We start from the raw sequence: 20,424 nt of genomic DNA on the forward strand, positions 1-20,424 counted from the left end.
CGAAGTTGTAAATCTTATCATGTCTTTAAAATATAAACACCCCAGGAGATAACTAAAACACTGCCCAACACAGTGGGCAAATACTGAAAGAAGTCTGGGGAGGGGGGACAGAATTTTTAAAATACAGACTGCTATAGAATCTCTCTTGCTCAAAATCTAATCCACAGCCTCCATAAGGTTATTCATCAAGGACAAATACAAATCTTAAAAGTCTTCCCCAAAAATACTAATAAAAAGCATTTGCCATTTAAGTGGGTACGTGATTCATGGCTAAAGTTTTTGAATAAAAACTGTGGGGTCGGGCTTCCCTGGTGGCGCAGTGGTTGGGAGTCCGCCTGCGGATTCAGGGGACGCGGGTTCGTGCCCCGGTCCGGGAGGATCCCACGTGCCGCGGAGCGGCTGGGCCCGTGAGCCATGGCCATTAAGTCTGCGCGTCCGGAGCCTGTGATCCGCAACGGGAGAGGCCACAGCGGTGAGAGGCCCGCGTACCGCAAAAAAAAAAAAAAAAAACTGTGGGGTCTATGTTTAAATTTCTGTGTATGTTTACATATATCTATGGCTATATGTTATGTATATGTGGTATTTTTCTACCCTGAAGGATATTGCCAAAATTATTTTTTAAGAGCTCTATTTAACTGACATAAAGAAAAAATGAAACTTGATGTCAATAATATACTTATGGAAAACTGAAACTTCATTTTATTTCATCTACTAAAAGGACAAAATTTTCTTATATTATTGGTCAAATAAAAATTGATGCTAAACTTTCTTTAGGTTTATTTTATATAAATATATGTTATTAACATAAATGTTCTTACAAAAGTGCTTCATCTTCAAGAGATTCATGAGGAAGATATCTTACAAATAAGGTTTCTGATAACTAAGATCATTTTGCTTTCACATGGACCTTTCAAGAACTTCCCCAAGGTTACCTGCACAGTTCCACAATATGTCATGGGATGATAATTCAAGATCTGTCCTTCCTTTTCTTCCTCACATCAGTAAAATTGGCCCATTACATTAATTATATAATGTTCACGTGAAGACTTGCCTCTGCTGCAGGACACTCTGTAGGCTTTGCTGAAACATCTGCAAGACAGAGGATAAGCAGTGAACCTGCAAAAATTCAATGCCTAGGCACTACCATGAAGTTTGGGAAGTTGTCTGGTCAGGTAAGATGTGCGCTGTCCCAGAAGCTGTAATTGATAAGATGCAAGCCTATCAAACTCCTAAGAATGTAAACGAGATGAAAAGCTTTGCAGGGATTTGGGGGTTTGGGAAGAGTTTTATTCCACCTGGCACAGTGCCTCTGTCCCTTATACTTCCTAGTAAAAAGAAGGCATATAGGGGGCTGGGGATCAGAGCAGCAAGCCACCTTTGAGAAGGCAAAAATACTAATGAAACAAATTAAAGCTCTGGGCATCACCCAAGCAGGGCTACCATTTGATTTAGATGTATCGGTGATTCTGGAAGGTGTGAGTTAAGCACTGTGGCAGAGACAAAAGAAGGAGAGAGTATAGTTAGGATTCTGGAAGGGGGCAGAAACCCGATAGACTCCCACAGAGCAACAGCCCCTAGCAGTGTACACAGCACTCCTCAAGGTACGGCATCTCACAAAGGAACAGCACATCATGGTAAGAACTTCCCTTCCTATCAGGGGGTGGATTAAAAATATGTTTCATCAACCCACCTCCGCCATGGCTCAAACCCCCACTCTAACTTAGCTGCAGCCTATTTGCAGCAAAGGAGCACCCTATCTGCCAGCCCACTGTCTCTAAAAATGTGGGCACTACTAGGCCTTGTAGAGTATGTAGATTCTCCAAATAGCACCCCTCTATTCCTGTGGTAGCCCCCTGAAGCCTATAAAAAGTGAATGAAAAACATTCCCTCTGTGTCTGGTATTCAGATGCCTGCAAACACAGCAGCCAGTGGGCTAGCCTCAAGCAGTTTGGCTGGCCGATCATTCATGAACTCGGGCCATTAACCCCTTGTACTGACTGCTGGGCTTTTCTAATGGGATTAACCCTATGGCTTGAACAATGGGGAGCCGAGGGGTGGACGATCATAAGTAAGCCCCTGGGAGTCAGGGTATGTGGAAAGACATTTGGGTTCACCTGCAAGAGCCTGAGGCCATCCTCACTGTCTTCCATGTTCCAGCTCATCAGACACTGACATCTCTTGGCAATCAGGAAGCTGTTGCCCTAGCTTAGGTACAAGCCCTACAAACTGACCCTTCAGTAGATACAGCAGATTGAGTGCACAAAAAGAGTGGCCACCGCAACACCTGGGTAGGATGACGTAGTGTCAAGGATGCCAGGTTGCCTTTAAAATATAGTGACTTGGTTAATACAGTAACAGCATGTTTTGTGTACTCTAAACAACATCCAAGGCAACTGCCAAAGTAGTCTGGAACCATCCAGCAGAGTTCCCAATTGGTGAGGGATTGACAGATTGATTATATTACCCCCTCCCTCTGAGTGAGGTTTCTAAGTATGCCTTGGTGAGTGTGTATACTGTGTCTGGCTTAACTCAAGCTCTTTCCCGTTGCCAAGCAAATCAGGCTACCACCATTAGGGGTTTAAAGAAGCTGAGAACCATGTAGAGGTACCCTCATCAAATAGACATTATTTAAGGGTCACATTTCAAAAGTCATGATATGCAAGACTGGGAAGAAGAACAAGACCTTAAATGGAGGTTCCATCTCCCCTATAACCTGCAAGCAGCAGGTTAATAAAAAAGAAAAATAGAATATTAAAACAGCAGGGCTTCCCTGGTGGCACAGTGGTTGAGAGTCCGCCTGCCGATGCAGGGGACACGGGTCCGGGAAGATCCCACATGCCGCGGAGCGGCTGGGCCCATGAGCCATGGCCACTGAGCCTGCGCGTCCGGAGCCTGTGCTCCGCAACGGGAGAGGCCACAACAGTGAGAGGCCCGCGTATCGCAAACAAACAAAAACAGAAAACAGCAGAGTAAATTACTAACAGGAAAACCCACCTTGGCTGGGTGGACCAAAGTCATGTCCCAGGCTTTCATACATTTGAATGATTAACCAGCAGGGCCTGTTGCCCTATGTGCCAGACTGGGGACCACTGCTGAGGCACTAAATATCGTAAGGGTATGGGAATCACAAGAAACAGCCATTGGATCAATGAGCTATGCTGCTGAGAACATCAAGCCCCGTCACGCCTAGGTAAGGAATTGTCTACTGAAATTTTCAGTGGGACATCCTGTCATTGGGCCCTTTCCAGATTCTTAGACAGCAATATCATAGAATTGAATATGGCCTCCACAAGATTCTTAGGCAAGCAGAGCTTTTTATTTAAAGAGATAACTTGCGCGGAAGGGCGAAGGCAGAAGAAAAGTGCCAGCTCCCCCCGTAGAAGGGCCGAGTTGCTTTTATAACAAAAGTGAGGTTTTGTCTCATTTCCAGAAATCATCAGACTTCTTTGATCTGCAGCAGGTGATCAAAGGGTGGCTATCAGGAATAGGGAGTGCTTCTGTGAGGGGAAAGAAATGCATGAGACTTTTCTGCAAGAAAGCACAGGAAGAGGTAAGTTTAAAATGTATAGTTGTTGTCTTGTGGCAACCAGGTATACTCATTAGTGTAACAGAGATAAAGCTAACTTTTTATTCCTAGTTTTTTATCTCTGGAACTCTGGCCCCCAGGGCCTTTGTTCCTTAGCTGGCAAGGCCTGTTTTGCTCGAGGCCATTCCCTGGTCCTTTTCCAAAATGGCTGCATTCTTGTCTTCCTGTCTCAGTCCCGCCAGGATGGGTGAGATACTTCACACCCCTGGGTGAGGGAGAACTACTAGATCTCCATTGGGGCCCAACTGCCCTGCTACAAGCTGGACTTGCTGAAACACACTGTAACTGGAACGGGATACACACCATTAAAAGAGGAGAAAAGGTAAGGGTTCTGGTGTGGCATATCCTACCCCAGACCATGTCCTCATGCCTGACCATGCTGCCTCACCCAGAGCACACCTGAGTCAAGTTCCTGAAGCTGCCAACCTCATTCTCCTCGAGGTCGGGTGGGCATGTTCTGTTTTCCATTAGTACGGTCAGTTTGGCTGTTGTCTTTGTTCCCTCCATTGGCCTGGAGGACAATACAGCATATATAGAAGTCCTTACAAAGTTGACCCAGCAAGCCTTAAATGACAGCCAGCAAAGCCTGTCCTTACCAAACACTGAAATGCTCTCAATGGAGGAGAAAAGTTGCTCTCCAAAATAAAATAGCCTTGAACGTTATTATTGCCTCGCAAGAAGAAACCTGGTGCCATGATCCAAAAAGTGTTGTATGTTCAGAGCTGAATCTGCCAATGTTATCATCTTTAAATCATATAAAAACACAAGTAAACGAACATCCTGAGTGATCGGACCCCCAGCCTAGGGGACTTAGTAAATCAGTGGTTTGGATCATGGGGCTCTTGGTGGAAAAAACTGTTACTTATTTTAGGAATCCTTATCTTGATCTGTGTTTTCTCTTACAGGTGCCCATATTGCTGCTGTGGTATCTGACTCTGGTGCAGCCAGATAACCGCCAAACGAGCCACCTCCATGCTGGTGAGACCCCTTGCTGACCACTCAGGGCACATCGTTGGAGAGGGGGCTCTGTGAAGTTGTAAGAGTCGATCACGAGGGGTAAAATGTTGGAGGAAATAACCAGAGCACATGACTGCCACTTGACCCAAGAACTGGACCCGGACAATCATAGGTGCCTCACCCCCTCCCTGTGCTCCCACAGTGGGAGCCATTTTCAAGTACACAGCCTTTGAGAGAGCAGTGTGTTCTTGAGACTGTCTTGACAGTATATGTGCCTAAACCCAGTTAAGGCCTCTAAACAAACTCTTAAGATATGGTGGGTGAGGGCAAAAATCACTCACTTGTGGCCACCCAAGGCAAGCCTCGTGAGTAAGTTGCCTTGCTTATTAAACCTGTCACCTACCCGTCTGGAGTGGTCTACCTCTTACTTTGGTCTCTCCTTGCCCTCCACGTACAGGGGCCACTTGTGAGCCAACAAATTGCTAGTAAAGAAGAGTTCATTTGCCTTGTTTATTCCATTGTCAATATTCCTCCTTGGGGCTTCCCTGGTGACGCAGTGGTTGAGAGTACGCCTGCTGATGCAGGAGACACGGGTTCGTGCCCCGGTCCAGGAGGATCCCACATGCCGCGGAGCGGCTGGGCCCGTGAGCCATGGCCGCTGAGCCTGCGCGTCCGGAGCCTGTGCTCCGCAGTGGGAGAGGCCACAGCAGTGAGAGGCCCGCGTACCGCAAAAAAAAAAAAAAAAAAAAAAAAAATTCCTCCTTAACGTGGCTGACTGAGGATCATCAAGGTGCTCGGTTTTGCCTCACCCAAATATCTTCTTGGTCTCATCTCAGCAACCCACACATTGACAGTATCAGGAGGGGAACATGGACAAAGAAAGGTTTTTGCTGGGAAGGAGCTTCTAATGCTGGTATAACCTTTTTCCCCCCATTTAGGTCTACACTAGTTACTCTTGATTTGAGCCACTCTCACCTCACCCCAGACCCATGCTCTGCCCTTCTCTGCTGCTCTGTGCCCTGGGATGCTGACTCCTGCAGACTGCATCAGCCAGCCTCTCTGGTGTACAGTTGGACTCCATCAGTAGGAGGTGCTAAGGGGAGACCAGGCAGCAAGCAGAGGCCAGGGCATTTTCCCCCTCCCTCTCAGCTTCAGCGTCTCATCTCCAGCAGTAGCTTCATCCTTCCACAGTCACAGCTCCGCCTGGCGGCCCCTCCTTGGTGACTCCAGTTCTCACTGGGCTCTTGTAACAGTCCTTCCTCCCCTTGCTTCTTCACACTGCTTCTTCAGCTGAAACAGTGTCCCACTGTGACTGGCCTCGGGGTGACCCATCGTGTTTAGTTTATTGTTTCAACCCTGTCCCCATCTCTGTGAGTCAGTCCTTTCATTAAAGTCGCTTCTTTTAAACACTAGACTGATTCTATTTCCAGCCTGATATAAGAGCTCTCTTTCAAAATTTATTCTTGAACTTTGAAGTGTGAGGAGAGAGATGTGACCTGCTCTCTGTGTGTTAAAGCTCTTCAGACCACTGTAAAGTAATTTGGGGCTAATGCCTCAAGGTTAATACCACAGAGTGTATTACTTCTTCCATTCTGCTTGTACCAGTCTGGAACGTCTCATGGGAAGGGATGACTTGGGTTGGGTAGAATTTGTATCTTCCTGAGTCCCCGGACTACATAATACCAACTAATATCATCCTAATCCACCATTATTTTTAACAAATGCTTATTTATTTCTTCACGTCGTCTGGGCATATCTCCAAAGAGTGGCAGCCATGCAGTGTTAGCGTGGTGTCACAATATTAGGAACTGCATAACGGACCATGCATTCTGAGTGGTAAAGGGGATTTCCCTTTGAAAGAGACCATGCACGTAATTTGAACTTTAGCAGGTACAGAACTAAATCGGCAAAGTCAAAACAAGTTAGAAAGCTTCCCTAGAGGGACTTTAGCTATAAGGTGAAGACATCTTACATTTTAAGGAGAATTTCTAATCAATACACACATATCTGAGAAACTCTGTAAAGAAGAATATTTATTTTCTCAGCATATGTGGGGCTGGGGGTGGGGACAATGCTGATTGTCAAACAGAGAGCTTTCCTACTTCCTTTTTTTCTGTTTCTATAAAATCCCTGCTGAACCACAGTGCCCAATCCTGGCTTCACAGTCCATGGGGATAGACTGTGGATTCTGCTCTAGGACCTGAGCTGCACTTGTCACTGGGAGAACTTCTTGTCTCCAACCTTATGTTGCTGTGGCCATTGCTTCTGGTCCTTGGTGGGTAGGATGCTGGAGCAGGATTTGGGGGCAGCCAGGGCAGAACCACCTGTGCCTGGGCATCACAGAACCTCTTCTTCTTCTGCTGGGATGAGTAGGAATGGACTTCAGCTTCTAACTCAGGACCAATAGGTAATATGCAGATGGGTACTGAGCAGAGCAGGGGTCTTAGGAAAAATAAAGTACTGTGAGTTTCTTTTCCAAATACTGATGCCTTCTCCCTCTGTTTAATAACCATTTCTACTTTGATCTCTAGGAAAATTGGAAAACTTCTTAAAAGGACATCAAAGGAATTTTCTGTTAGGGTAAATTCTATTTCTAGCCCATGTAAATCCTACTCTGCCCCCAACCCCACTTCCACTTCAAGCTACCATATTTTTGGCTAAGCTCTAACTTTCCTAGACTTAAATTTTGGAGAGGCTTCAAAGATGATGGGATGAGATTGTGGTTTTTGCTGATTAATATGACTCTTGTATATGGATGCAAATGCAGTACTAGATCTAAACAGGGATAAAGGGAGAAACAGTGTCAACTAGATGTGAGAGGACACCTCCATTTCCTTCCTGGTCCTTCCTGGCTTGTGTGTTGCCACCAGGCAGGCAAAATGTCTCAAAAAAAAAAAAGTCTTAAAAAGAGAAGGTGAAAGAGGAGAAAATAAATCACAAAACTTCTGAGATTTTACCTACAAAATAACCAACTTCTGGTAAATGAGATGGACTGTGTTTATAAACTGTGGGTCTTACAAAACAAGTATTTGATTCTACGAGAGCGTTGCTTGTGAGTCAGGGAAGAAGGAAAGATGGAGGGGAAAAATAGGAGGGAAAATAAATAGAGGAACTGAGGGAGGGAGGATAGAAGGGAAGGGAGGATGAGGGTAGAGGGAAGAAGGGATAGAAAGAAAGGGAAAAAGAGAGTTGTTGGGAAGGTTCTTAGAGGGTTATAACTTTTTTAAAAAAGATCTTTATCCTGGTCCTGTGGTAACTCTCTGACTCTATTCTCTCACAGCTCCTCTCAGGGTGCAGTCAGGTGAGTTACTTGCTTTTTCGTTCTTTTCAGTCTCTGGGAATCATACTTATTCTTCCATGCAAGGAAGGTACCGCCTCTCTCAGCCTCCCAGGGATCAGGGCCTGGACTGGGGTAAAGAGAGCAGGAGGCCAGTGTCTCACCCTAGTTCCAGCCGGGGTAGGAATACTCCAGTGTCACATTCATCTTTGTTACCTGCCTGTTTGATGGGTGAAAGACCCTATCCTGACCCTCCAAGGCAATGAATTCTTTTCCCTTTACTATTAAGCCCTGGGACAGGAAAGAAGTTAACTGTGAAGGAAAAGCAAACAATGCAATGTACTGTTGGGAAAACGTTCTCCTGGTTCTGACCACAGGAGCTCAACGGCCTCCACCAGAAGCACTGGAGACAGTGATGGAAAAATATTTATAACAGAGAGAAAAACAGTGTGCAAGGGAGATGCTCTGAGTCAAACAAGAACTTCCCTCAATCTTTTATTTGGATTACAAACTATCTGTGCCTAACTTGTTTCCCTTTCTTTCTTTTTTTTTTTAATTAGAATTCTAATGTAATGAAATAAAGAGGAAAGCTTTGTTTTATATTAGACTGGAAAGTTACATTTTCTTCCTGAATCATTCCTTTGAGAAAGTATTCATTATATTATAGGGAGGGGAAGTGATACTTATAAATCTAGTACTTGTATGTCTGATGATATAAATTATATTATATCTGATATAATTTTAAGCAAGAGTGTTCTTAACACATTAGAGGGTCTCTGAATCAGCCTCATAGGATCCAGTGAACTCCCTGAAATCATGGTAAAAATGTGTGCATATGTCCAATTGTACCTTCGTCTAAGGAAAGGGTCTGTAAGTAATATGTCAAAGTTAAAGGCCACTTATGGTCCAATCCTTGTTCCAGGCTCAGTGTAACCTGGAGTCATCATTTCTTATTCTCCCTTGCCCTGTCATTATTACCAAGTTGGTCACATAAATCTTATTTCTCAAATATTTCTTTAATCAAATAGATTTCATCTCTATAATCTTTACTGGAAAACTTACCCAGTCTCAATGTGGAGGAAGAAACCTTTTGGCCTCCAGGAGGGCTTAAGACTTCTTTTTCTTTATCAGTATTTATGCCCCCCTCGCCCTCCACCCCAACCTCCTAGTCTAATGGTGGAACTTTCAAAGTGGCTAAAAGGTATAGAGTAGTTGTCTCTGAACTTATTTGATCACTTCACTCTATCAAGAAAAAAATTTTCAGCATGTACTTTAAATATATTACATAGATATAGATCCCTGTATTGATGGTGAATGTTGTAAAACATACACAAAAACAGAACATTTGTGGCTTCCCTGGTGGTGCAGTTGTTAAGAATCCGCCTGCCAATGCAGGGGATACGGGTTCGAGCCCTGGGCCGGGAAGATCCCACATGCCAGAGAGCAACTAAGCCCGTGTGCCACAACTACTGAGCCTGTGCTCTAGAGCCCCCAAGCCACAACTACTGAGCTCACATGCCACAACTACTGAAGCTCACACGCCTAGAGCCCAAGCTCCACAACAAGAGAAGCCACTGCAATGAGAAGCCCACACGCCACAACGAAGAGTACCCCCTGTTCACCGCAACTAGAGAAAGCCTGCGCGCAGCAACGAAGACTCAATGTAGCCCAAAAAATTAAATAAATTTAAAAAGAAAACAGAAAATGTTTTGATGAGGAAAGATGAGGCAATGTTTAATATAATATGAAAGTTCTAAATGCTTTCTCTCCACCTCCTTATGGGTCCCACTTTGCATGTTTTTAAAGTTGAAGTATAGTTGATTTATTATTTTCTGTTAGATTCTGCTTTTCAGCAGAGTGATTCATTTATACATATATAACTGAATATATGTAACATATATATTCTTTTTCATTATAGGTTATTACAATATATTGAATATAGTTCCCTATGCTATACAGTAGGACCTTGTTGTTTATCCATTTTATATATAATAGTTTGTATCTGCTAATCCCAAACTCCTAATTTATCCTTCTCCCCCTTTCCCCTTTGGTAATCATAAATTTTTTTTCTATGTCTGTGGGTCTGTTTCTATTTTGTAAATAAGTCCATTTGTATCATATTTTAGATTCCTCATATAAGTGATATCATATGATATTTGTCTCTCTCTGACTTACTTCACTTAGTATGATAATCTCTGGGTCCATCCATGTTGCTGCAAATGACATTATTTCACTCTTTTTTATGGCTGAGTAGTAGTATTCCATTGTATATATTGTATTGTATATACGACATCTTCTTTATCCATTCATCTGTCAATGGACATTTAGGTTGCTTCCGTGTCTTGGCTATTGTAAATAGTGCTGCTATGAACTTTGGGGTGCATGTATCTTTTTGAATTAGAGTTTCACAGATCCCACTTTGAAGACTGGATCTTGACACAATGAGAGAAGACCCTGAGAGCTGGCACTCCTTCCTTCCACCATAAATTTGTGGCTGGAGGGGTGAGCTGGGCAGACAGCCTAAGCAAACCCTCTCAAGTCCAGTCTCTTTCTCCATTCCATTCCGTCATGTCTGACACCACCTCTGTTTTACACTGAAGGGGAATGATCCAAAGTTCAGGCCTGGGATTAAGATTTTTTTTTTAACATCTTTATTGGAGTATAATTGCTTTACAATGGTGTGTTAGTTTCTGCTTTATAACAAAGTGAATCAGTTATACATATACACATGTTCTCATATCTCTTCCCTCCTGCATCATCCTCCCTCCCTCCTTCCCTATCCCACCCCTCTAGGTGGTCACAAACCACTGACCTGATCTCCCTGTGCTACACGGCTGCTTCCCACTAGCTATCCACTTTACGCTTGGTAGTGTATATATGTCCATGCCACTCTCTCACCTCATCACAGCCTCCCCCTCCCCCTCCCCATATCCTCAAGGCCATGCTCTAGTAGGTCTGTGTCTTTATTCCCGTCTTACCCCTAGGTTCTTCTTTTATTTTCTTAGATTCCATATATATGTGTTAGCATACGGTATTTGTTTTTCTCTTTCTGACTTACTTTGCTCCGTATGACAGACTCTAGGTCCAGCCACCTCACCACAAATAACTCAATTTCATTTCTTTTTATGGCTGAGTAATATTCCATTGTATATATGTGCCACATCTTCTTTATCCATTCATCCAATGATGGACACTTAGGTTGTTTCCATCTCTGGGCTATTGTAAATAGTGCTGCAATGAACATTGTGGTGCATGTGTCTTTTTGAATTATGGTTTTCTCAGGGTATATGCCCAGTAGTGGGATTGCTGGGTCATATGGTAGTTCTATTTGTAGTTTTTTAAGAAATCATACTGTTCTCCATAGAGGCTGTATCAATTTACATTCCCACCAGCAGTGCAAGAGTGTTCCCTTTTCTCCACACCCTCTCCAGCATTTATTGTTTCTAGATTTTTTGATGATGGCCATTCTGACTGGTGTGAGATGATATCTCATTGTAGTTTTGATTTGCATTAATGATGTTGAGCATTCTTTCATGTGTTTGTTGGCAATCTGTATATCTTCTTTGGAGAAATGTCTATTTAGATCTTCTGCCCATTTTTGGATTGGGTTGTTTGTTTTTTTGTTATTGAGCTGCATGAGCTGCTTGTAAATTTTGGAGATTAATTCTTTGTCAGTTGCTTCACTTGCAAGTATTTTCTCCCATTCTGAGCGTTGTCTTTTGGTCTTGTTTATGGTTTCCTTTGCTGTGCAAAAGGTTTTAAGTTTCATTAGGTCCCATTTGTTTATTTTTGTTTTTATTTCCATTTCTCTAGGAGGTGGGTCAAAAAGGATCTTGCTGTGATTTATGTCATAAAGTGTTCTGCCTATGATTTCCTCTAAGAGTTTGATAGTGTCTGGCATTACATTTAGGTCTTTAATCCATTTTGAGTTTATTTTTGTGTATGGTGTTACGGAGTGTTCTAATTTCGTAATTTTACATGTACCTGTCCAGTTTTCCCAGCACCACTTATTGAAGAGGCTGTCTTTTCTCCATTGTATATTCTTGCCTCCTTTATCAAAGATAAGGTGACCATATGTGTGTGGGTTTATCTCTGGGCTTTCTATCCTGATCCATTGATCTATATTTCTGTTTTTATGTCAGTACCATACCGTCTTGATTACTGTAGCTTTGTAGTATAGTCTGAAGTCAGGGAGCCTGATTCCTCCAGCTCCATTGGATTAAGATTTTTATCAGAGCAACAAACATTTTCTCTGCAATTCATCCCAATGTGCTACAATTCCAAATTGATTTTTAATAATTTCTAGCTCCATTGCCAACTGAAAAATTTCCCCCCAAAAAGCCCAAGCTGTAGGGCTGGGTCACAGAACAGTGTGGTGGCTGGCTACTCCTTCTTCAAGGATGGCCACACCCTGAGGTCAGACTGGAGCTCACAGAGTTTTGGATCTCATCAATACGGAAGGAAGACTCAGGATATTACTGGTGTGAAGCGATGACAGCATCTCACAGTATCTCAAAACAGAGCCACCAATCCTATATACAAGTGTAGATTAAGCTTCAGCGCTGGACTGCTGGGCTGGGTGGCACAGAGAAGAACAGTAGCTCCCATTCAGACCTGTGTTTGTCTTTTCAACTGTGCTTCCCCCCATCCCCGTGTGTGTGGGGGCTACAACGACCCATCTGGGTTCTGCTTTATTAACTGCTACCATGGCACCATTTCCCAATAGCTTTGCTCTCCCTGTCAGAAAATAATCCCTCTCTGGAGCATTTATGTATGCCTAGCACTGAAGTATGCTCAGTGAACCAAGAGATAAATAAATCATGGTCTCTGTCTGCAGAGAATGACTCCCAACTAGGAGGCACATTTAACCCAGGTAGAGCAATGAAGGAACAAAGTGATGATGGTGATAATGATGATGAGATGATGATGATGATGATGATGATGATGATGATGATAGAAACAACAATAAGGATCCCCAGCATTTATAATAAGTTTACTAAATGCTAAGCCTGAACCCAAGCTGTTGTACTCAATTCAGAACCCCTCTGATGCTCAGAAATATTTGCAGAGGGGAAGACTTGTAGAAAGTTTACCAAGTACTAGGAAGGCACTGCTCAGAGCAGTTTTATGTTTAGTCCTCACAGCAACCCTGTGAAGTAGGGTGAAAGTATCTGTAAAATGGATACTACTGTCATCCCCATTTTACACATGAGGAATTGAAAGCACAGAGCTGTTAAATGGCCTGACCAAGGGAACCCAGCAAACAAATGGCACAGCTGGAATTTAAACCCAGGCACTCTGGTACCAGTGGTTGCCCTTTTAACCACCTTGCTACATTTCCTACCTCAGCCAGGCCTGTGGAGGGTGGTACCAGTAATAGCTACCATTTGCTGGACATCTCCTGTGTAATGGGTGCTTTATACATCTTGTATCTTGTTTCATCTTCATGAGAACTCTATAAAGTTGGTATGATTATCCACACTTTATCTTTGAGAAAACTGAGGATCAGAGAGATTAATTTATCTACCAAGATCATGCAATGAATAAGTGGCAGAGGTGGGTGGGGACTCCCCCTGTTCCCCTCCCACCATACCCACTGCCCCAAGTTTATCTGGAGATCAGGAAGAAGCAAGATCACTGTAGGCTGTGGGCATTAGTGAAGGCTAATGAGTGTGGAGAAAGTGCAAGTTTGAAGTTTTGGAGTGTTCAGCAGCAGGGTGATCCTTCCTGAAGGCCCTCAGTATGCACCTCCCCGATGAAAAATACGCCTCTGCCTAAACCTTCTACCATCTCCACCTGCCATAATGCTCAGCAGGTAGTAACAGCCTCCGCATCAGGCCCTCACCTGCCCTCTTACGTTTACACAGGAATCCCCATGTCTGGAGCGTTCCTGGAGATCCAGCCCCAGGGGGACCAGGCAGTCGAAGGGAAGATGCTGGTCCTTGTCTTCTCTGTGGCTGAAGGCACAGGGGACTCCATGTTCTCCTGGCACAGAGAGGACACGAGGGAGAGTCTGGGGCAGAAAAGTCAGCGTTCCCAGAGAGCAGAGCTGGAGATCCCTGTTATCAGGGAGAGCCACGCAGGGGGCTACTACTGCACAGCTGACAATGGCTACGACCTCATCCAGAGCGAGGCGGTGAACGTCTCCATGAGAAGTAAGTAGCACTCTCCTAATTAGCCAGAGAGTCCCAACTGGGGTCAGTTTCCTTCTGTGGCAGTGAGGATGTTCCAAGGATGATACGGAACAGGGTTGTGAAGAGGTTAAGAAGCCATCTGAACATGCTAGGATTGTTACTGTAATGGTGTTGGCGGCGGTGGCACTGGCTACAGTGGCAGAAGAGCTAAAGGAGATGACAAGGGGATACAGGAGGCAGGCTACGTGGCACGGCCAGAGGCACGCTCTCCAGAACTTATCAAAGCTCTACGGGAACTGTCTCTGCAGTGTTGTTAGATCAGGAGGTGCGACAGTGAGAAAGAATCCCCGGGGCTCGAGGGATACTGTGTGGACACTTGGGTGAGGATGGAGTGGGTTATAAGTCTGTGCCGGCACAAGAGACCCTCTTTGATGGACCGTCCTGCCTTTATCAGTTCCAGTGTCACATCCTGTCCTCACTTTCAGTACTTCTGGGGCCCAGGCCTTTACTGGGGACATGGTGGAGCTTCGCTGTGAGAACAAGAGAGCATCTCCCCCCATCCTATACCGATGTTATCATGAAAATGTCACCCTGGGGAGCACCTCGGTGCCTTTTGGAGGAGGAGCATCCTTCAACCTCTCTCTGACCACAGGGCATTCTGGGAACCATGCCTGTGAAGCTGACAGTGGCCTGGGGGCCCAACGTCACGGGAAGGACAAGTCCAACATCTCCTTCCACAGTACTAGTTGCCATTATGCTAAACCATGGCTTGTGCGTCCTTTCCATGGATTTTCCTCTCCCTCAGGGAATCGAAGCTAGCCTAGAGAGCCTGTCAGCTCTTCCAGCCTCTCCTTCTCATTGGTCTAAACAATAGCATCACTGGCCTTCCTGTTTCCCTGTCACTTACCTCATCAGATAGGTGTGAAATAGGTACTGTACTAGGATCAAGGCAATACTGGAAGTGGGGTAAGTGTATGCTCAGAGCTCTCAGGGAGCAAGGAGTTACAACCAAACCTTGTAAATACTTAAGGAAAAAGTAGAAACCCCATGAACAAACCAGATTCTAGGATTCAAAACTTTACTAGGATTGTCTCATTAATCTCCATTAACAACTCTCATTTTACTAATGAGGAAACGAAATTTAGAATAAGTAACTTGCCCACCATCACACAGCTAATAGGTGCAAAGATAGAACTTTAGGCTAGGGCTACAGAATTGAAAAACTTTGCTCCCTGCCACTATTTTAATATGATGGTTATATAATTTTTTTCCTTTTAATTTATTATTGTGGAGCAGTGCATTAATAGATTTCCTAATATGGAACAATTATTGAATTCCTGCTATAAACCCTTCTTAGTTGTTATATCATCATAGGTAGCGGCTACATACAACTTACTAATATTTATTTCAAATGTTTGCATCTTTATTTAAAAGTGAGTTTTATTTCTTGAACTAGTTTTGGTTTCAGGGATAGGTTAGCCTCATAAGAATGTTTTCAGAGGTTTTCCATATTTTCTGTGCCCTGCAGCTTAAAACCATATTGGAATTATCTGCTATTTGATAAGTCTTTGGAACTAGCCCAAACAACATTCTGAGCCTGTTAGATCTTTACCTCCACTGTCAAATCCTCTTTTTTATTATTCTCCAAATTTTCTATCCTTTGTTAAAATAATTTGGATGATTTTACCCAAATTTAATACATAGTATTCTCATCGAATTTTCAGACAGCCTTTATAGATGTGATTATGCGCTCTTCTCATTTCTGGTTTGTGTGACCCCTTTCTTAATCATATTTGCCAGAGGTTTGTCTTTATTCCTCTTTTTAAAGAGCCAGGGTTTTTTTTGTTTTTGTTTTTTGTGGTACGCGGGCCTCTCACTGTTGTGGCCTCTCCTGTTGCGGAGCACAGGCTCCGGACGCGCAGGCTCAGCAGCCATGGCTCACGGGCCCAGCCACTCCGCAGCATGTGGGATCTTCCCTGACCGGGGCACGAACCCGTGTCCCCTGCATCGGCAGGCGGACTCTCAACCACTGCGCCACCAGGGAAGCCCACCAGGGAAGCCCTAGGTTTGTTATCTGTAATTCAAATCTATTTGGTTTTTGGTTTTCTAATTCATTTATTTCTCCTTTATCTTCAGTATATCTTTCTTCCTTTTTAAGTTTATTTTATGTAGTTCTTTAATGTCTTATTCATTTTTCATCTTTGTTTCCTAATAAGTGCATTAAAAACTGCATGGTTTCTTCTCAGTACCATTTTATCTCATCCTACAAGTTTTGATGTATAATATTTTTATTTGTCTAGTTTCCAAAGCATGTGAAATATGTTTCACATATTTATTTTATAACTTAAGACAACCACTTCTTATGAATACATTTTTATCTTCTATTTTATTAATTTCTTATAGATTTTTTAAAAAACTTTTCATTATAGATTTTTGTATTATCCTTGTATTAAATTTTATCAAAGAATATGGTCTGCATAGTTTTTACACTGGGGATTTACTGAGAATTTCTTTATGACCTAACACACAGTCAACAGTTTTCTAAATACTATAAATGGAATTTGAAAAGAATGTGAATTTTCTGTTTAGGATATACAAAGTTCAGTATTTTTTTTTTATTAAATTAAGCTAGCTGCTTGATCTATTCAGTTTCTATAGAGTCTTACATATGTTTGCTCTTTTTAATCTATTAATTTTTGAGAATTATATTCACATTATTACCTATAATTCTTTTAAATTTAGCTTTTTACAGAGGCTTTGCCAAGAACTTGGTAATTGACTGTGTAAGATGTGACATTTTGGTTGTTAATGACAGAAATCCCATACAAAATGGCTTGGTCCCCAAAAAAAAAGAAATGAAGTTGGTGGGAGGGGTCAGGTATGGACATGGCTAATGTGCGACTGGCCGAGCATTCTGTCTTTGCCTCCCCTCTTTCCTCTGCATTTCTCCATTAGCTTAACTCTCAGACAGGCAAAGCTGGCCACTGACATCTCCAGGCTTATATTCCTCCTTTCTGCTAGATATCCTAGAGAAAAGAGTCTCTTTACACATTACTCCAGTTTAAAAAACAAAAACCAAATAAATAGACAGACGGCTTCCTTGGTGGCACAGTGGTTGAGAGTCCGCCTGCCGATGCAGGGGACACAGGTTCGTGCCGTGGTCCGGGAAGATCCCACATGCCGTGGAGCGGCTGGGCCCGTGAGCCATGGCCTCTGAGCCTGCGCGTTCGGAGCCTGTGCTCTGCAACGGGAGGGGCCACAACAGTGAGAGGCCAGCGTACTGCAACAACAACAAAAAAAAAAATAGGTAAAGATTAGGGATTGACCAGTCTGTGTGATGTGTTCACCCCTTTCTCTCTGCAGAGACTATGAGCCTGTGATTGGTGAAGTCAGTAATAGAGTGGAGCAAAAGGAAACTGAGTAACTCAACTGACCTATTCTAGGCCTTTCCCTATTCTAAGCCTCGGTGTCCATTTCTGGGAAAGATCTAGTTCTAACCTTCTCTTTTTCTAAGATTTTCTGAGCTCATAAGAATCAAACCATAAGTCTCTACGTGCCCATATTCCTTTGTTTTCAGAAAGCAAAAACTTTTCCTAGGTGTCTTTGAGTGAGGGCCTTAGGTGGGGTGAGATGCTCTTAGGAGATGGTAATAGCATAGGATAGAGCAAAGCTCTGTGGTTCCCAACTCAGCAAGCCCCCTACCCCCACACCACATATCACCAGCACTATCAAACAACCTCTCTTAACACTGGGAACTGCCCTAAGAGGACATTTCCTTTTTTTTTTAATTATTTAATTATTTATTTATTTTTGGCTGCGTTGGGTCTTCGTTGCTTTGTGAGGGCTTTCTCTAGTTGCGGTGTGCAGGCTTCTCATTGCGGTGGCTTCTCTTGTTGCGGAGCACGGGCTCTAGGCGCGCAGGCTTCAGTAGTTGTGGCACATGGGCTCAGTAGTTGTGGCTCACGGGCTCTAGAGCGTGGGCTCAGTAGTTGTGGCGCCCGGGCTTAGTTGCTCCATGGCATGCGGGATCTTCCCGAACCAGGGCTCGAACCCGTGTCCCCTGCATTGGCAGGCAGATTCTTAACCACTGCGCCACCAGGGAAGCTGAAGAGGACATTTCTCAGTGTGCTCTGACCCCTTCTGTTTGCAGAACATCCACCCAAAATCCGCTTGGTGAATGGTGCCCACCACTGCAATGGGTGGGTGGAGGTGGAAAAGGAAGGTCTCTGGGGCACTTTGTGTGATGATGGCTGGGACATGAAGGATGTGGCCATGGTGTGCCGGGAGCTGGGCTGTGGAGCAGCCAGACACACACCTGCAGGCGTGTTGTATCTGCCAGTGGCAGAAGATGACCGACCTTTATTTATTCAGGTAGCCCTGTGCCATGGGACAGAAGAGGCCCTGGCTGAATGTGAACAGGTGGAGACCTTTGACTGTGGGCACGATGAGGATACAGGCGTAGTGTGTGAAGGTGGGTGATGGCAGGGCCTGGGGCATGGGAACTTGCTTACCCCCTCCGAGGCCCTTCTCTATGCTGCCTCCAATCCACCTTGATACTCCCCATTGCCCCTGCTGCCTTTAGAACCACTCACCCATTCTATACTAGCATGTGGTCAGGACAACACTGTTAGCTCATATTAGGTAGTCCAGAATTATAAAGGACTCTCTTATGCATGCTGTTATTAGCCTGTATCTGCCACCTCAAAAGATAAGACGTTGGCATTTTCACAGCCATGAGTTTGGCCATAATACCAGGAAAATAATTATGAAAGCATAGAATTACACAGTTTGAGTGATTTTAATCCAGGTCACACTGCTTATATTGTTCTATAATCCCAGCAGCTCTTCTGCGTTCTGTCCCCTAAACAACTCTACTCATCAAAATGAATCCCAGAATAGAAGGAGCACTGGGTGGGGAAGATCCAGATGCTCCTTCTCTCTCAAGATCCTGATGGGACAGGGGGTGGGTGATGGGAAGGACATTGGAAAGACTCTGGGTCCGTCAAGGAAACCAGGCCACAAACTGAGGGTGGAAGTAAAATAAAGAAAGCCCACTGCAGATCCCAAAGCCTCTATAACACTTGTGACTAGAGCAGAAGCCAGTGGGACTGCTCCCTCAGGCCCAGCCGCAGACCCTATCTCTGGCGGAGCACCCCAGTGCCCTGGGCCAGGAGTGCAGAAGCAGCCCTTGAGAGGTGGTGAAAAGAAGGGTCTTTAGAACTATTGAGCCCATGCCCAGTTTTAGGAACATCTAAAGGCCTGTGGCTCATTCAGGGAAATGAATCAGCTTTGGAAACCAGAAAGGATCCAGGATTTATAGTCAGCTATGCAGAGCTTGAGACCTGCCTGCTTCACCCACTTACCAGCCATAGAAGCAGCAAACTTCTCTGAAGCTCATTATCTCTGTCAGAAAAGTGAGATAATACCTGGCCCAGCTTCCTGACAGAGCTGGGACAAGATTGAACACTCATCACTCATAAAGACCTTTTGGAAACAGCAAAGTCCAGGAAGAAGCCCCAGGGCCAGCTTACTGATTTGGGATGGTCTCCATGAGAGGGACAGGTCTGGGGCTCAGGTTTGGCCTTCTTCCTTATACTGGGCTTCACCTCACCAGGGAGACACGGTGAGTTTGTCTGGAAAATCTCTTTTCAGATCTCCCTCTTCTGACCTCCATTTTCCCTTTTCTCTACAGCATTCTGGCCTAGTTCTTTTTGAAGATAGGGAGACTAGAGACTGGAGACTGAGCAGGCCTCAGATTCACTCCTTTTTGGCCTCCCAGGCCTGGTTGGTCCAACAGTTCTGGACAGACCTTAATGCTTTACCTGCGGCTCCATTGCGGCTCCCCTCAACAGGACTCTAAATTGCTCTTCTGAGCCAAAGTTTCAACTGTGCCTGCATCTGGGGCAAAATCCAGCTCCCAAAGAAGCCAAGCTTGAAGAAATTCTCCCTCCATACTGACTCCTTGGCCCCGGCCCTGGCTTTTCCAGTCTCTTCCAGAACTGTCTGGGGATCCCAATACTACTTTCTTGGGCAGATGTAGCAGCTCCTGAGGTGAAACAAGCAAGGAATTAATTGAGATGGGCCCTACATCTGTTGGTAGACTTGTGGGCATATAAAACAGACAAAATAAAAGGAAGTGTAGGGACTTCCCTGGTGGCGCAGTGGTTAAGAATCCGCCTGCCAATGCAGGGGACACGGGTTCGAGCCCTGGTCCGGGAAGATCCCACATGCCACGGAGCACCTAAGTCCATGCACCACAACTACTGAGCCTGAGCTCTAGAGCCTGCGCACCGCAACTACTGAAGCCTGCGTGCCTAGAGCCTGTGCTCCACAACAAGAGAAGCCACCACAATGAGAAGCCCATGTACTGCAACAAAGAGTAGACACCGCTTGCCGCAACTAGAGAAAGCCCATGTGCAGCAACAAAGACCCAATGCAGCCAAGAATTAAAAATAAATAAAAATAAAGAA

The 20,424-nt window shown here is 44.4% G+C and overlaps 1 protein-coding gene across 1 annotated transcript; it reads left to right on the top strand.

The window, feature by feature from the left end:
• Positions 1-1,145: 1,145 nt before the first annotated feature.
• Positions 1,146-18,433, top strand: LOC307198224 (Fc receptor-like protein 2; the record flags this gene model as incomplete). The annotated part of the gene is made up of 7 exons (XM_079944984.1): positions 1,146-1,172; positions 4,492-4,564; positions 7,824-7,844; positions 12,220-12,362; positions 13,636-13,975; positions 14,409-14,693; positions 18,105-18,433. 7 exons carry the CDS (start codon positions 1,146-1,148, stop codon positions 18,431-18,433), a joined length of 1,218 nt encoding a protein of 405 aa, XP_079801110.1.
• Between the last annotated feature and the right edge of the window lie 1,991 nt (positions 18,434-20,424).

The sequence above is a fragment of the Stenella coeruleoalba genome (assembly GCF_951394435.1).
Source record: "Stenella coeruleoalba genome assembly, chromosome: 1".
Lineage (NCBI taxonomy): Eukaryota > Metazoa > Chordata > Mammalia > Artiodactyla > Delphinidae > Stenella > Stenella coeruleoalba.